Raw genomic sequence first — 15,980 nt, 5'->3', positions numbered from 1 at the left:
CAAGTACTGGTGTTTATTCAAACACATCAAAACAAACACAAGTGTTTATTTCCAAGTATAGGATTATTTGCAATCGCCATAATGACTATATGGGTTACTTGGTCTGCAGTGAACATGCTTCCTCTGCCCCCAGCATCTGGTCATCTAGCAATTCTGTAAAGTAACAATTTCCGTATTTTTACATCAATGGTATTGGTGTGTTTCTCATTGGCATATGGCAGTGCTACAAATCTTTGTGCGAAGTGACTGTACTAACCGATTCTCATTTCAAGATGTCCTTATGGTACTTGCTACAGTGTAGCGGCTCGAGTTAGGCTGGACCCGTTGGCCAGCTACCCTCAGGGTCATTCCACGGTTGATTACATGGTCCACTATTGTAGCTCTGATGTCATCAGCAATTCTATTTCTTACTCTTCCTACCCTTCCTCTCCCCCCTCCTCATCTTCCTCTCCCCCCTCCTCGTCTTCCTCTTGCTCCTCCTTGTCCTTGTCGTCCTCTTCATCCTACGTCTTCACCTCCACGTCCTCTTCCTCGGCCTCCTCTACTTCTCACTCTTTCTGCTCCCTCCATTGTACTCCGCACACACAGCTTACCTGTATTATAGTGCTTAGGCTGATTGCAAAGTGAACTAATTATCTAAAAAAGTTTTCACATGTGAAAGTGTGCCAGACAGTTGGCAAATTAGTGTTAATGATAGCCATACATGTGTATACTTTTGCTAGGAGTGTGTTGGAAATTTGGTAATTGAGTGTTGTGCAGTGAATTGTGCCTACAGTTTTGCAAAGTGTGTGTTACAAAATTGCAAACTGAGTGCAAAGCAGTTTTTGTGCTTTTAGTTTTGCAAACTCAGTGAGTGGTTTTGCTATAAGTCTGAATAGTTTTAGAGATTGTGCTACAGGAATCACAGTTAGGGTTTAAGCATTCAGAAAAAACTGTAAATATAATATTTCATCCAAGCTGAACTTCAAACCTGTAAAAATGAATGGGCAGGATAATGCAGTGGCCTAAGCAGACCTTACCTGACAAAATAGCACACTTAACAGAGCCCCAGTAATGTATTATTTATCCTTTCTTTGAACTCTGGCCTTGTCTGATTGTATGAGAAAGATGTCTGAGAGTTCCTCGATAAAATGTGTATTTGATATAGTTAATAAGATAATATGTAGGCATTTATTGAAGTGCATTTCAGAATAGATCCCAGTTTTTGAACAACAAACATAGATATTAGGAAAAAAACTGATAATAAGATTCTTTATGCAGGCCATTTTATTTGTCTTTCTTGTTATCAGATGTTAGTATTACCAGAAAATAAACTGTTAGTAATCACTTACTTGCTCAGGTAAATGTGCTAAAGACTTATCAGCAGAAGACTACAGCCTCACATCATTAACTACCAAATGCAAACCCCTGCTAAGCCTTGAAGATAGAGAAAATAAATGAAGAAGAAAAACGAAATCAAATATATGAGGCAAAATATAAGGAACTGGAGGAAAGTAATAGGGTAACAAAAAGAAAGTACGGATGTTGTAACGGTGGCCGGTGATTTTACTGGAGGCAGGGTGATATCTTGAGCATGCAGGTTGGTTTGGGTCTTTTTGCCAGAGGGAATGCAGCACTGCAGCCCAGCAGTAACACTGCAGGCATTTTTCAGGATGAGGCGACACTCTTATAGATCAGTACAGCTTATATTCTGTGAGTCTTAGTGCTGTGACGGTGATTGGAATGAGGAGGTGATATTTTTTGAATAAATTGTTTCAAATGTTCTGACCTAAAATGAGACAAATCTCCAAGGCACAAAATACAGACATTCTGAACATCTTCCTGTGTTATATGGTGGGAAATTGTGAATAGATACAACTCTTATTGTACCACTGTTTGTTTAAGCCAATTCAATTGTAGTTGGGTGTGTTTATTTTAAATAACTATAGATGTTAATCTCTGGGAATTTTATGTATATTTAGTGTTTCCTGGGCATTTTATGGATAGAATATGTGCCGTTTCTCTTTTTTTCTCTTAAAACTCCACTGATGACTCAACCTCTGCACGCCAGATTATGTATAATTCACAAGAAGCACATGTCGGTCAAACTTTATGACTAATAAATCATTGGTGAGGCAGACCACAGCGCCTCCCCATGTGTCGAGTCACTGACCTGACACCAGTCTGAAAATATTTACCGGCACTTTCTCCATTGTGGTGTCAAGCTTTGTCTGATGAAGACAATGTGGTTCGGATGTCACTTTGCAGCTGTGTATACCTTATCTCTGTCTACTGCATTTTCTGTCCAGTGTATTTATTGACATGAGATAAGGGTGCACCAACTTTTTAACTTGGATCATGACAACAGAAACTCCACAAACAACACAAGCGCCATTAACAATAGCTCTTTTGTCTGTGTAATGATCATGTGTTGTAGAAGAAAGCTAGCTGAACAGATAAGCACAAAAAAGCAGTCCATCTTTTCTTAATAAGATCTCTCCATGGCCACAATCTTCCATATGTAGGAGTGGTGACAACATTTCAAAAGAATGCAAAGCTTTGTGTGTACTCAGCTATCATGCTTATCAGCGCAAATGTGCATTAACCACCCAAGCAGGGGTTTCAGATTTAAATGCACGGTAATTAGACAGAAAAGTGGCTATTACTGCTGTCTCTTGCCTGGTCTCCTGCTTGGAAAATGCATACTGTCCACATAATCTCAGGTTATTTCTCTGCCAACTGAAACTTGCTGATGTGTATGAACTCAACAGAGGATCCCTTCCTGGAAAACATTCTTGGAGTCATCTGGAAGTTAACTCCTCTTTCTTTTCTTATAGCAATACTTCCATGCTGGAGGAAATGGCCTGAAGAAAACTTTCCTTGAAAAGAGCCCTGATATGAAGTCCCTCAAATATGCTCTCAGCCTTTACACTCAACCTACAGATGCCTTGATCAAGAAATATATATGCACCCAAACCTCTCAAGGTAAGCACCTAGCTATGGTCAGGCTCAGTTGGGTTTCAGTTTGGGAGGGAATGGAGTTATTTCAGCATTCAAATGCTGGAAAACTTTTGTCTTAAGAGCTATACTCTGTATTCTCTCTGCCTTGCTTGGGCAGCTTCACTTTTACAGAAAGCATCTATAAAAACACAGTGAGAGTGCCAGCAAAGGCGTGAAAAAAGACAGATTGGTCATTCTATTGTGAAGCTATATTTTAGCACCTAGGCAGAAGTGAATAAACATATTTTTATGACGACTGATTACACTTGTAGCAAAACAGTTTATTCACAACATATTTGTTGCTGTAATTCACAGTTAATATCTGATTTGTCTGCAACATTTCGGAGTTGTAATGCTTTATTTAACCTTAACATTATGGAGTTTCCCATCAGTATTTACCCCATATATATTGCTGTAAATGTGTTCTGAAGATGCCTCTTTTTTATCAGCTTAAATACACAGTGAACATTGCTGTAATTGCATTTATCTCATCACTGTAGGAGCACTGTGCCTCTTTCACTGTAAATAACTTTAAAAACAAACAAACAGCAACAGTATCTTTGGCCTTTTCATCCTGTGTGCTTAAGGGCTTAATTGCTCTCATGCTCTTTTCCCTTCACTCTCTCATTAACAATGCATAAAAAAACACTGTCGGGATAAATACGATATACAGTATTTGCTATGTAAATCCATATATTCTCTTTTGTGCAGTCGCCTCACTCTTTCTTTCCGGCATCTCTGGCACACTTGTATATGTTGTTGACTCATCCGTCTTTATTTGGATTTTCTTCTCTGTAATAAGGCGGAAATACCTTCAGGTATCCAGAGATGCTCAAGAGGGAATTCAACCCGGCAGGGCGTTGAAGCTTTAAGCTCCCGGTTCCCTCAGTGTGCTCAGCCTTGTAGAACACTGCATAGCAGGCAGCAGGAAACTGAAAGCCTGTAGGAAAAAGCTCGGCAGCCAGCAGGCCAACCAGCATTGCCGTTTTCCCTGAGTGGCAGATGGGCATAGATACACAGTGTTTCGCTGTGTGCTATTTTCAGATTGCTCGATGTGTTTCTCTTCTTCCACCCGCGCTACATCTCTCATCCCATTCCAGCTCCACCCGCAATTTCACACCATGCTTTTTATCTGAGGTGGCCTAATGTTCTGTCTTTAAGTGGAAGTAGTGAGCTGGTTGAGGTCAAAAATTAAAGAATGTGGAAATGATGCTTGATGTAGCACAGTGGACACAGTTTCATTAATCACCAACCCCTGTGCTCTGAGAACGACATATTTAGACCACGGCATGTACCAGTTTAATCCTGCCAAGCCTGCTCTCGGAAGCATACATGTGTCTCTTTGTTGAGTGGGGGCTGTTGTCTAGCTTACAGTAATCTCGCATGAATATTTTGCAGTTTTTTGGTTATGTAGTATTCGTGTGTTGAAATGTCACACGGTGTAGGCTAAGCGTAACGTCTTATTTGACAGTGGAAAAAATCTGGGAATTTAAGAGCAAGTCTTCGTCAATTAATGCAGACAACTCGCCTTTCTTATCTGCATTTTCCTCACTTAATCTGATCCTAAGGCCTACTCGCTGCCACCTTGGTTTTTATCTATCCCTGCTTTCTTTTATCTTCAACATGTACCATTTGTCTTCTTCACACTTTGAGCTTCTACGTCTCTCAGAATTCCTTTTCTAGTATCTGTTGAGTACACCGGTATATTTTTTTTCATAAATGCACAACATACCATAATGTCTGTTTTTACCCTGATAGCTAAAGTGACCATGCAGTGGCATTGCTGTGTGTTCTCACAAGTTCAGGACTTCATTGTGCTGCAGTTTCTTAGTTCTCTATCGGCTTCCTGGGGCTTCATTACAATAAATCTCAAGGCTTGTTTCCCCATTACCAGCCACAACGGGTGCTGCATGTTTGACATATATTGATTAGCTATTGGATCAACATGCCTCTACATTAAGTAGTGTTCAACGTCTACTTGCTCCTGGCTGGCTTAAACATGAAGCAGCTGAAATGAGCAAGGCTCCCTACATCAGACAGTATGTAACATGGTCAGCAATCCATTCTAATTGTTCATCTCTGACTGAGTGACACGTTAATGATGCTGCACAGCAACTGAGCAGAGTCCTCCTTTATATTCATGCATTCCCTTTGCCTCATCTATTTCCTTTCTGTTGCATGGCATTCATAGTGTGTTTCCATGGAGTTAAATCCAGTGTTTTCACTTGAGCTAAGACGTTGTTGATTTCAGCATGTAGAACATTATTTATTTAGTAGATTCCTTCACAACATGTGCCTTTTTCACAGCCCTCAAACCAGACAGATTATTTCATGTTTCTATTTTTTTTACTTGTTGTTATTCTTGTTTAGCCTGGAGCTAAAGGAAACTCTGGCTTTGCTTGCTACTGGGCTGCCATGAGAGTGAAAACAAGTCTACTCTCTTACTGTTTTCCTTAGGTCTGTTTTTTCTCTTTTAGTTCTGACACACTCATGTGTTTATACACAGCTTTTTGGATCAATCTTTGGATTCACCAGGTACACAGATAGTTGTCTTCACAGTTTTGCATCTGTCCTCGCATCCTCCCTCTCTCTCTCTCTCTTTTCGGTCTCCATCTCTTTTATTTCGGGTTCCTGATCTCTGTATTTCTCTCCCTGCTTCCTCACTGCTGCTCCTCCATTCTTTCTGATTTTCATTACGCCTCTTTCCAATTCTCCTGTTGCTGTTTTGGTGTGTGTCCAGGTCAGTCATCCAACGGATCAGTGGGGGAGGTGTCGATGCAAGTGAATCTCATCTCTCACCCTGGCACTGGAGAGCACAAAGTCAGCGTGAAGGGTGAGCTTTTTCCTATACTCAAACCTGCTTTTTGTTATTTCCAGTCAAATCTGTTCACACCTGCAAATATTCACAAAAATCTATCTCATCTGTGCAACTGGGCTGCAGGGGCCATCAGCAGCACAGCTTCTTGGAGCGCCTTCAAAATCAGAGAATAAGTTAATTACCTTTTGATATGTTGTTTCTTATTGTAATTAAATAGAAAATCAGGTGTTTTATGCATGACAGTGTCAGGATTGATGCAGTATTGTCATATTTGTAATAGCTGTTGTTGTCAATTCCACTAGGTACTATAGGTATTAGTCAATCATTCTTCTAAGCTTTCAAATGACCGTGCATATTTGGATTTCCATGCAATTTCACGATGGGCAATAGTTTTGGCCTTTATGTGTGTCTCCTGTTTAAGTGTTAGTAACATTCTTCTTCTATGTTGTGTTGTTTCATGGTTGTTGGCAAACAGCTTATAGATACATTATCACCACCTTCTGGTAGTAGTAGAGCATTACATACTACAAGACATTGATAAAAACAAAGGAAATTTTATTACGTAATCAAACTTAAGCAAAAGACAATTGCAAAAAATAACTTTTTTAAAACTAATTCAGTTGTTATTTGATCGTCCAAATTTAATTACCTTACTCTTTAATAGTTTCATTCTTTCAAATCGTCTGCATTTGCCAGTATGATTTTTTTTAAAAACAATGCACCTGAAAAGACTTTTACCAAAACGGAGTCCTAAAACTGCATTATTATCCCTGCAAGTTATACTTCTATTGTACTTCAAAATTACATCCTGCTAGAGCACAGTACAAAGTCACTGTAATTAGGGGATAGCTGAAAAAAAAAGATTGATACTTGTATACTGTAATAGCTATAAACTGGAAAATACATAGGTCTGCTACTACACAGATAAGACAAGTCAAGTTCAGCTATGCATGTACAGCTGGCTCAAAGGTTGGCTGTTTATTAGTTCTTTGCTTTATCATTACAGAATTTCTCCAGAGATGTATTTCTTTTAATTCACTGTGAGCCTCCTTATTTCCTTACAGTGTCTCTAAACCTGCCTCCCCCCAAAAGCACCATAGGCATTAGAGAAACTAAAAACATGAGAGCAAAGCAACAATGTTTTCACAAACAGGAAAAGCCATCATTACATGAGTCACAGTTTAGCTTTTGATTAAATTTTTTCTGCATTTCCTGAATCTAAATTTGGCAGCTCACACAGAAAATCCAGCATGCTGCCACATCATTATGGTTTACTGACGCTGCATGTCAATGTCTCTGGTCTTCTTCACTGTGGATTTACTCGTTATTTGAATATCAGTGCAGAAGAGTGAGTATGAAAAGAAATCTTTGCAGGCTGATTCATAGGCACTAACACGCAGAGATGTTTACCATTAATGCTGCAGATAGCTGGAAATGTTTCTGTTATCAGGCTCTGTTATGCTTGCTCCGACGGTATCTCAGTTTAACGTGACATTTTCTACATTTAGCCGTTTATCTGTGGGAACAAGATAAATACAGGTCCAAAAATAGAAACTGAGCTTGGAATACACAATCTTTTTTGGCAGAATTAGTGGACTTTCCTTTCTTGTACCTGTGTCCATGTCGTAATGAATGAGATTATTATTTCCTCTGCGTTTCTCAGTGGTCGGAGTGAACAACCTCATCTGGCAAACCAACGCCATGTTCCGGCCATTTGTAGAAGTCAATGCCGTGGGTCCACATCTGGCTGACAAGAAACGCAAATTCAGCACCAAGACCAAGAATAACAATTGGTCACCAAAGTACAATGAAACATTCCAGTAGTAAGTATCTGTGTCCTCCTCGTCAGTTAAAGAAGTGAATAAAATTGTGAGCAATTTTATTCACTTCTTGTAATATTGTAATATTCTTTAATTTAGTGTCATTTTTTTCTATTACTGTCATTAATAATAATATACTTCATATATTTGCTTTTGAATCAGAAATCAGTGTGCTATCTGCAAACTACAAACACAAAGTGTAAATAAAATATGGATGCATCCTGGAACTGTAATGTCACCTATTGTTTTGTGGTCTACTCTTTCAAAAGATATTTTTGGCAGAGTTGTGTTTGGACAACAGGTCTCAGTATCAAGTTATCAAATAGCAAATGTTAACTAGCCTAGACAACTAGGGTGCATCTATATACAATATAAAAGATAGCTGGAGCTTTGAGGTCTGTAAAGACCGGTCGCAGCAGATGGCCGCCCCTCCCTGAGCCTGGTTCTGCCGGAGGTTTCTTCCTGTTAAAAGGGAGTTTTTCCTTCCCACTGTCGCCAAAGTGCTTGCTCATAGGGGGTCATATGATTGTTGGGTTTTTCTCTGTATCTATGAAGCGCCTTGAGGCGACTTTTGTTGTGATTTGGCGCTATATAAATAAAATTGAATTGAATTGAATTGAAATTGAATTAAAGAGAAGCCAGTGCTGAAGCCCCTGAAACCTGCATTATGCATTATGGCCAGCAGGGGATAACTCCTCTGTTTGCACAAAGATTCTTGTTATACAGAGGTGTAAGGGAACTTAGCCCTTGGTTCCCTTGCTCAGGGACCTCAGTCAACACTTTTGGGAAGACTTCATGTCCTTGATTGCTAGTTTCCAATCATACTGAAAAGAACATGAACCCCTTTTGATAAATCATGGTCAATCTAAGATTCAGAAAAGATAATGGATGACTAATAACTTACAATTTACAACTTGAGCAGCAATAAGCAGCCAGTGTCCCTCAGTTTCTCTGTCAGATACACTGTGTTAGTCATGTCCATCACAGTGGCTATATCTTTTATATACTATATTTCTGCATCACACAGTGACGAATGCTAATAATTTGTCCAAAATTTACATAATGAAAAATGTTACTTTTGTTGCACAGTCTATCAGTAAAATGAACTACACAGTGAGCCATATTATTTATCAGGTTTTTCCTTTTTAAACTGAACGCCAGAATGACAGTCCTGTCCCAGTTCAGTCCACACCATCAGTCATCTATAATAATAAAAATGTCCCATGTAGGGGAAATAAGCTGAAGAGACACCAAAAAAAAAAAAAAAACAAGTTCCAGGTTCTACGTGTTTGTTTCTGTTTTAAAGTTGGGCACTTCAGGTCTCAGGTGGCTATTCAACAAACTGCAGTTTTTGGCACATCACCTTCATTTTTAACAACTGAGATTGCTGCACACTACAAAGAAAGCAGCAGAAATCTATATGCTTAATAGTACCTGTAACACCTTACTTTTCTAACCTTAGAATGTACATTATTCAGCAGCATTATTTTTGTAATAAAAGCAAATCAAGCAACTGTTTTAACGTGACAATTTTAAGTATTGTATTTCTCAGAGTCAGGCCCACTCAGCCAAGTCATACATCTGGAGTGATCTTAGCGTTAGCAGCGCACATTGTGATGTCTGCATATATATTTATATGGCTTCTTGAAATTCAAATGACAATGCTTGGGCATTGTCATTTGAATTTCAAGAAGCCACAGGTTTCTGTGGATAATTAGAAAAAAGCCTAAAAAAAAGCTCAGAATAATTGCTCTTTTGAATAGATACATTAATTTCCCTCACAAAACATGATTGAGTTTCTCATGATTGCCACGCATACAGTAAGGAGGCTTTTCACTGTGGAAATGTCACCATGCCAGACTTGTTTACTGACAGGCTATATTCAGCTGTAAACAAAGCCAAATGTCAGCAGTTCGTTCACATTCTTGTACAGTTCCTGACAGGAACACTTATTAAGCTTATATGATAATAGGAAAAAAGTGCATTTAGGTTAGTTTCATGTACTTTTAAGTGACACTCAGACACCCTCTCACTGCCTGTGATGTAAATTTTCATTACCCATGATGGTTGTTTTAAAAGTAGGATTTAGGACTACTTTTTAAATCTGTTCATGTCTAATTTCTTTCTAAGTCACACCCCAACCTCATCCTTGTCATTTTTCTCAGTGTTCTGAGTAACGAACACGGTCCAGAGGCCTATGAGCTTCATGTCTCAGTGAAGGACTACTGCTTTGCCCGTGAGGACCGCATCATCGGCATGACCGTCATCCCTCTCAAAGAGCTGGCAGACAAGGGCAGCTGCGCCGCCTGCTACCCGCTGGTGAAGAGCATCTCCATGGACGAAACGGGCATCACCATCATGAGGATACTCTCTCAAAGGACCAACGACGAGGTGGCCAAAGAGTTTGTGCGTCTCAAGACAGACACGCGCTCGGCGGAGGAAGTGTCATAACGTGGAGCAAAAAAAAAAAAAAACCCCACAGTATTAAATGAGTTGTGTTGTCTTAGGTAAACGATAGCGAGGGAAAGATGGAAGATGAGAAAGAGCAGTAGCAACAGTTGTTCTTTCGGGATAGAGGATCACTCAGAAGGAGAATAAGATTGTCCAAAGAGAAATGGAGGAGGCCCAAATGTGGCGAGGCAGCAAAGAGAGAGAGAGAGCGAGAGAGAGAGAGAGAAAGTTGTGTTTGTTTGTTTGTTTTTGTGCATGTGTGTAAAACATCTGTTGGAATGTTCATTTTAAAACTACAGTATGTACAAGTGTTTACTTACCGTATGCTTACTATTAAGTACTATATTCTACGAGTTATGTTAATGAGACATGATACCTTTTGTACAACATTAGTCTTTTTGAACAGAGATTTGTTCCAATAAAGTGCCAAACCAGTGGAAAAAAAAGAACAAAATCAACGTATATGAATTATGGTGAACTTAGTATGTTTGAAATTTGCTCGATTATTTTGTCCGGTGTAAGTCATTTTCTGACCATGTGGCGTTTCGATTGTTGCAAATTCGTTTATTTTGCACCCTCGTTTTTTGGCCTCACGTGCTTCCACACAGCACTGATGTGCATGTCCTCTTCTCGGTCATGTCTCTCCCATGATTCCACAGTGACCGCTGAGCAGGGTCCTGTCCCCTTGCCTTCAAACTGTTTGTATTTTAAGTCGACCTGAAAATAGACCATGTTTTTTTAAATGGCGATGACTGCTATCTAAACCTTCATAGGTGTTTGTAATTTTATAACCATGACAACAATGACGACAGCCTCCAGTGCTAACAGTCCTAGCAGAAAGGATGGAAATGTTTTCTTTTTCTTTGGCTTTTTGTTCTTGGTTTTTCTGCCATCGGCTTCCAACCTTTCTGAATGACCACTGTGAACATGAGCTTTGGAAGGCAAGCTTACATGACATTGCTGACAGTTTGATATTATTGTTTCATATTTTTCCGATAACTTTGTTCCTGATAAACTGCCAAAGTTATATAAAGTATTTGTACAAAAGCAATCCATTACATGTATGAAGATATATATGTACATGTGATCTTTACTTTTTCAATGCTTAATATTTGATTGTTGATAGGGTGGTACTAAGATTTTATTTTTTTTATTTCATGTGAAGCTGTTAACCGATACAAAAGTTGCACATGTTACTTTATACATTAGTTTTATCAGCTTCTGTCATTGGAATTATTTTTCTTCATAAAGGAAAGAGTCTAACATTTGGTAAATATGCAACATTCCTATGTATTGCACTGATGGCGAATTGTATGTCATGTAAATATATTTAGTGAGATATTGTACAAAAGTCTACTTTTCTTCTATGTGCATAAAGTATGTGCAAATGTGTTAAAACATCCGGGTCCTTTTGGAAATTGTCCAGTAAGCTTCCCTTTTATCCATCATAACCGCCATGGAAATTACATTACCCCTTAAAGGGCTTCTGCATGCATTTTATTTCGCAGTCAAAAAAGGAACAAACTTAATGGAGCTGGCTCTGAGATATTTTTATATCCATAACACACGTTTTTATAAAACTCATAACATGATGCCTACAGTATCCACAATGCAACTCAACTGCCAACTAAATACATCCTTTCTAAAACAGCCAAGTGTGTGGCATAAAGGTCTGGTGGAACAGAGATGCCAAAGATTCTTTTTGCATAAAAAAAGTTTAGAAATCATAATTCGTTACATCAGAATATGTCACTATATCTGTCACGGATAAAAGAAAAAGTAAGTGATAAACACAAATAGACCATTTAAAAATAACCATTTTTGTGTAAGTGAGGCCATAAACTAACCGTCTTGGTCATTTTATTCTAAATACTGACGCAGTTGCTACATTCAGTCTTTTCCTTGTCTAGCTTGTCATGTGTGTTTTGGCAGAGAACTAGGTATATTCATAAATTTAACATGCTGTTTAAAGGCACAGTCACCAATGAGGGAGAAACAACTGCTACTAAACTGCTACAGTGGAAGCAGATCTTTTCTGAAGATTTGGTATAGCGCCTTATAGGAGAAGTATATTTTTAACTCCTCCTCATAGGTGTAGGCACAGCTGGAAGCATTATGTTTTAAAAATCCAGCTCTAATGAATGTGATATTTACTGAAGGAACTTCTTCAAATTTGGCACAAATGGCAAATGTTCTGATATTAGCTGATTAGAACTTGGTGGTTAAAAATCAACTCCCAAATTCATTTAACAATTCATATACCAATTAAGGTCAATTTCACACAATTTTTTATAATAATATTGAAGTCATGAAGTTATGACGCCGATACCAAAATATCAGAGGTCAGCATCCAGTGACGATAACATCAGCATGTACTGTCCCCATTTCAAGGAGTCATGAAGCACATTTATGGCAGCACTGATATCAATCAGACTTGTAATACTGAAGTTCCATTTTACATTAATACCTTTTACTAAATTCCCTTTAACTGTTTAATACATAAAAATGGATCTGGACAGGAATGGATGTAATTGGAACCATGCAAAGGCATACAGCCATGAGGCATGGGTTCTAGTTTAAACAAATGGGAGACCTAAAAGTATGATTTTCATGGTGAGGGGTTTCAAGGTGAGAGCTACACTTTGTTGCCAATTGAACGTTTCAAGGCCTTCTTCACATTCTCCCTACCTACTATACAGACTTCAGATTGACGTTTGCACACGGCAGAGTTACAAAGCTGACACATGATTAAAGATATACACCCTTCTCATCATTTTTCTTTAAAAACACCTTCAAATCTTCCCACACAGCATGAAGACTTTACTTTGTATTTCATGGTGCGTGACATGAGTGTTTTCAGATCTGTTATGCTCTACTTACTTGACACCCACAAGAAGAATCGCACATCTAGAGGAAATCATCTCACTAAAGCATGTCACTTGGCAAACCCATAATGCCATATTTATGCATTTATCTGTGGGCTATCTGTATTTCTGTCTTATAACATGGGCAAGACGTAAAAGAAGCTACATACTGTATAACTGTCATTCAAAATGTCATTCAATTATGCTTTTGAAAAACTACCTCTGATTATTCTTGACTAAACCAGTCCTTTGGTCTAAAGCCCACACAGTGCATCTAATCGCCTGGAACCAGAACATAAGAGGGCTACACAAAGTAAGTCCATTTGTCAGTGTCACACTTTTCTTGAAATCTGTAGTTCAGTTATACGGGAATGGCCAAAGAAAGAAATATGTAAGAGGTATCAAGGGATATACAAAGGATAGAGAAATAAAGATAAAGAGTGAAGAATGTCAGGAAATGGGAATATGCAGAGGTCATTTTTAGAGCTAGAGCGTTTCTATTATACATTTAGAGGATCAATAAAATTCTTTCACATGGGTGTGGTGACACTTTGTGTTTGAAAAATAACATATACTTCCCCACTGGGAGTTCATTACTCATTAATAATGACACATTTATGATTTTTATGTCTTGTAGCATTCTTTATGGATACTATTTTTAGCAAGCTAAATATTGCTAGTAAATTAAACACTGTGAGAAGCTGAGAATGTAGTTTTTACAAACTAAAATTGATCATATTCCCTAAAAACAACTATAAGATGCCTTTTAATATACTGGAGCTAATAGTTTGATGTCACAAAGGTTTTGTTTTAAAAGTGTGTCTGAAATGTTGCAGGAAATTTCATCATTATCTTCTAAAATAAAGTGCAAATCATACCATTCTCCACCTCACCTGAAACTATGTCTGCATTTTTTACAGAAGACTTCCATCATTGAAACTATTCCAGTCATGCCAGATTATTTTCTTTCCATGTACATGTAACCAAAGAAACAAGAAGAAGAGGAAAGAGGAAAAACTAGAGGGGTAAAATGTGTCAGGGAAGGAAAACACTGCTGCTTTCACTTATATGAAACACTAACCTCACTCATCCTACAGTGGAGCTATCAAGATGTAAAATACACATGCACAACTTTGACCACTCCTTTACATACTGCCAGCCCCTCCAGGGAATTTTGGATGATCTGCAGCTTGCTGCAAAACACGAACTGATGCTCCGTGAGAAAGTGGTAGATATAATTTATGGCAAGATCATGACTTTCTTGTTGGATTAAATCAGTGAAAATACAGGCTAAATGTATTCCAGGCACGACTAATTGAGCAGGTGACAGGTGGGTAAAACAGCAGTAAAGATCAGCAAGAGGAGGATACATTTTCCAGTTCACAGAAACAGGTCCATCTGTGGGATAATGTAATGCTGCCAGCTGTTATATATGAGTGACAGCCTGGCAGGCATGAAGAATCCAACCTGGACTTGTGTGTGTCCTTCAAAGCAATCTTCCCCAGTTTGTTCTTCAAGGGGAGATTGATACAACTCCCCATTAGGGAAGGATTGTTCACTCACAGCATGGATTTTGATTTTAAATCACACAGAAGATACAAAATGAAGTGATTCTAACCTTTTGGCAAACTGTATACTACAAGAGTTAATTCATGACACAAACTTTCTAAAATGACTTTATATTGCTAGAAATACAACTTCACCATGATCTATAAAACATAAATTAAAGGCAATACTGCACTACAGCACAAAATAAAAATATGAGTATATATAAAGTATAGTTAAACAGAAAAGGGGAGCAAATGAGTCCTCCCAGGGGAAATGCTTATTTAAATATTTATCAATCTAGTTTGTATGAATGCAAACTAAGCTCAATATGTTACTGAAGGCATGTCTGTGAATAAATTTAGCTATTTTGATCTTAATGGTCCAAACATTATGTAGCCCCCAGGATAAATAATATTTGGATGTATTTTGTCATTAGTTCTGAGCTCACTGTTTGTTGCAAACCTATGAGGAATTCTGAGAAATACTTGATGCCCATCATATTCAGATATTAGATCTTTAATCAGGGAAACCTGTAAGAGCTTGGAATTTGTATGTACAGGGAAAACAATAGTAGCTATTAGTATATTTAATAATAAATATTTATCTAATAAAGTAATCTATATTTTATCTTCATACCATGAACGATTGCAGGCCTTCAGGCACATGGGTCAAGATCTGCCCCCGTTAATGACCAGAAATAGCTACATGAAATTCTCAAGACTGAAAGACACATTTTAGCCACATTTTAGTGCTTTTGTCCAGAACTTGGTAAATATTGTTGAAGTACTGGAGCCTGCTCCCAATGCTTAGCGGCTAGCTCCACCTGCATCGTCGCCTCGCCAGCGTTTCCACTGACTGAACCAATGACATGAGTGTTCATCATTTCAACAACTTGTAAAACACCCAGCCGCTCACAGCATTGCAAGCCATGTGAATTTATCCACAAATAGAATTTTAGCCATTAGAGAAAAAAATACTCAAAATCATCTCACAGACATAACATTATGTACAACCACTTTCAGTACCACTGATATTTATTTGGAGTCTCTTTCTAAACCATTAATGCAGAGCTTCCCAAAGTGTGGGGCCTTTGCAGGGGGGGGGGGGGGGGGGGGGGTGTATGAAAAGAGAAAAAAAAAAACGCTTGGACACTGCTAGCACGGGGCTCCCACACAAAGGCAAAGCAGGAGGTGAAGCATAGCTGAAACCAACTTCCTTCCAAGCCAAAGACTAGAAAATATGGTGAAGCATATCTTCCCTTTGGTTTCACCTGCATAAGTGCCAAGGTAGGTCTCCCCTGCATAATTGCTTTTCCCTGCATGGTAGCACGAGCTGGGCTCTCCAAATCAGGGACAAACAGTATCCCACATTCTTGATTTTTAGTTCACAAACACATCTTGTAATGACTAACTACTCCTGACATTTTGGAAATGTTAGCTCTTTATACATAATATCAGGTTGATCCTGCCCTAATTTGTTCCCCGTCTAAATCACGGACAA

At 38.5% G+C, this 15,980-nt stretch overlaps 1 protein-coding gene across 3 annotated transcripts in view; it reads left to right on the top strand.

The window, feature by feature from the left end:
- The window catches only part of unc13c (unc-13 homolog C (C. elegans)), a 121,310-nt gene extending 109,891 nt beyond the window's left edge, over nt 1-11,419 (top strand). For all 3 annotated transcript variants that reach the window (XM_085261479.1, XM_085261558.1, XM_085261393.1), the window contains 4 exons: nt 2,817-2,964; nt 5,720-5,812; nt 7,461-7,620; nt 9,783-11,419. In XM_085261479.1, the coding sequence (XP_085117605.1) occupies nt 2,817-2,964; nt 5,720-5,812; nt 7,461-7,620; nt 9,783-10,068 (687 nt within the window). In that variant the 3' untranslated portion in view covers nt 10,069-11,419. The remainder of the gene's footprint in view (nt 1-2,816; nt 2,965-5,719; nt 5,813-7,460; nt 7,621-9,782) is intronic.
- The last annotated feature ends 4,561 nt before the right edge of the window (nt 11,420-15,980 follow it).

Source organism: Mchenga conophoros, linkage group LG1 (genome assembly GCF_057382185.1).
Source record: "Mchenga conophoros isolate Kocher_MC1m ecotype Shallow Benthic linkage group LG1, M_conophoros_male_GT1.1, whole genome shotgun sequence".
Taxonomy (NCBI): Eukaryota; Metazoa; Chordata; class Actinopteri; order Cichliformes; family Cichlidae; genus Mchenga; species Mchenga conophoros.
This window is presented reverse-complemented; position numbering and strand designations above follow the sequence as displayed.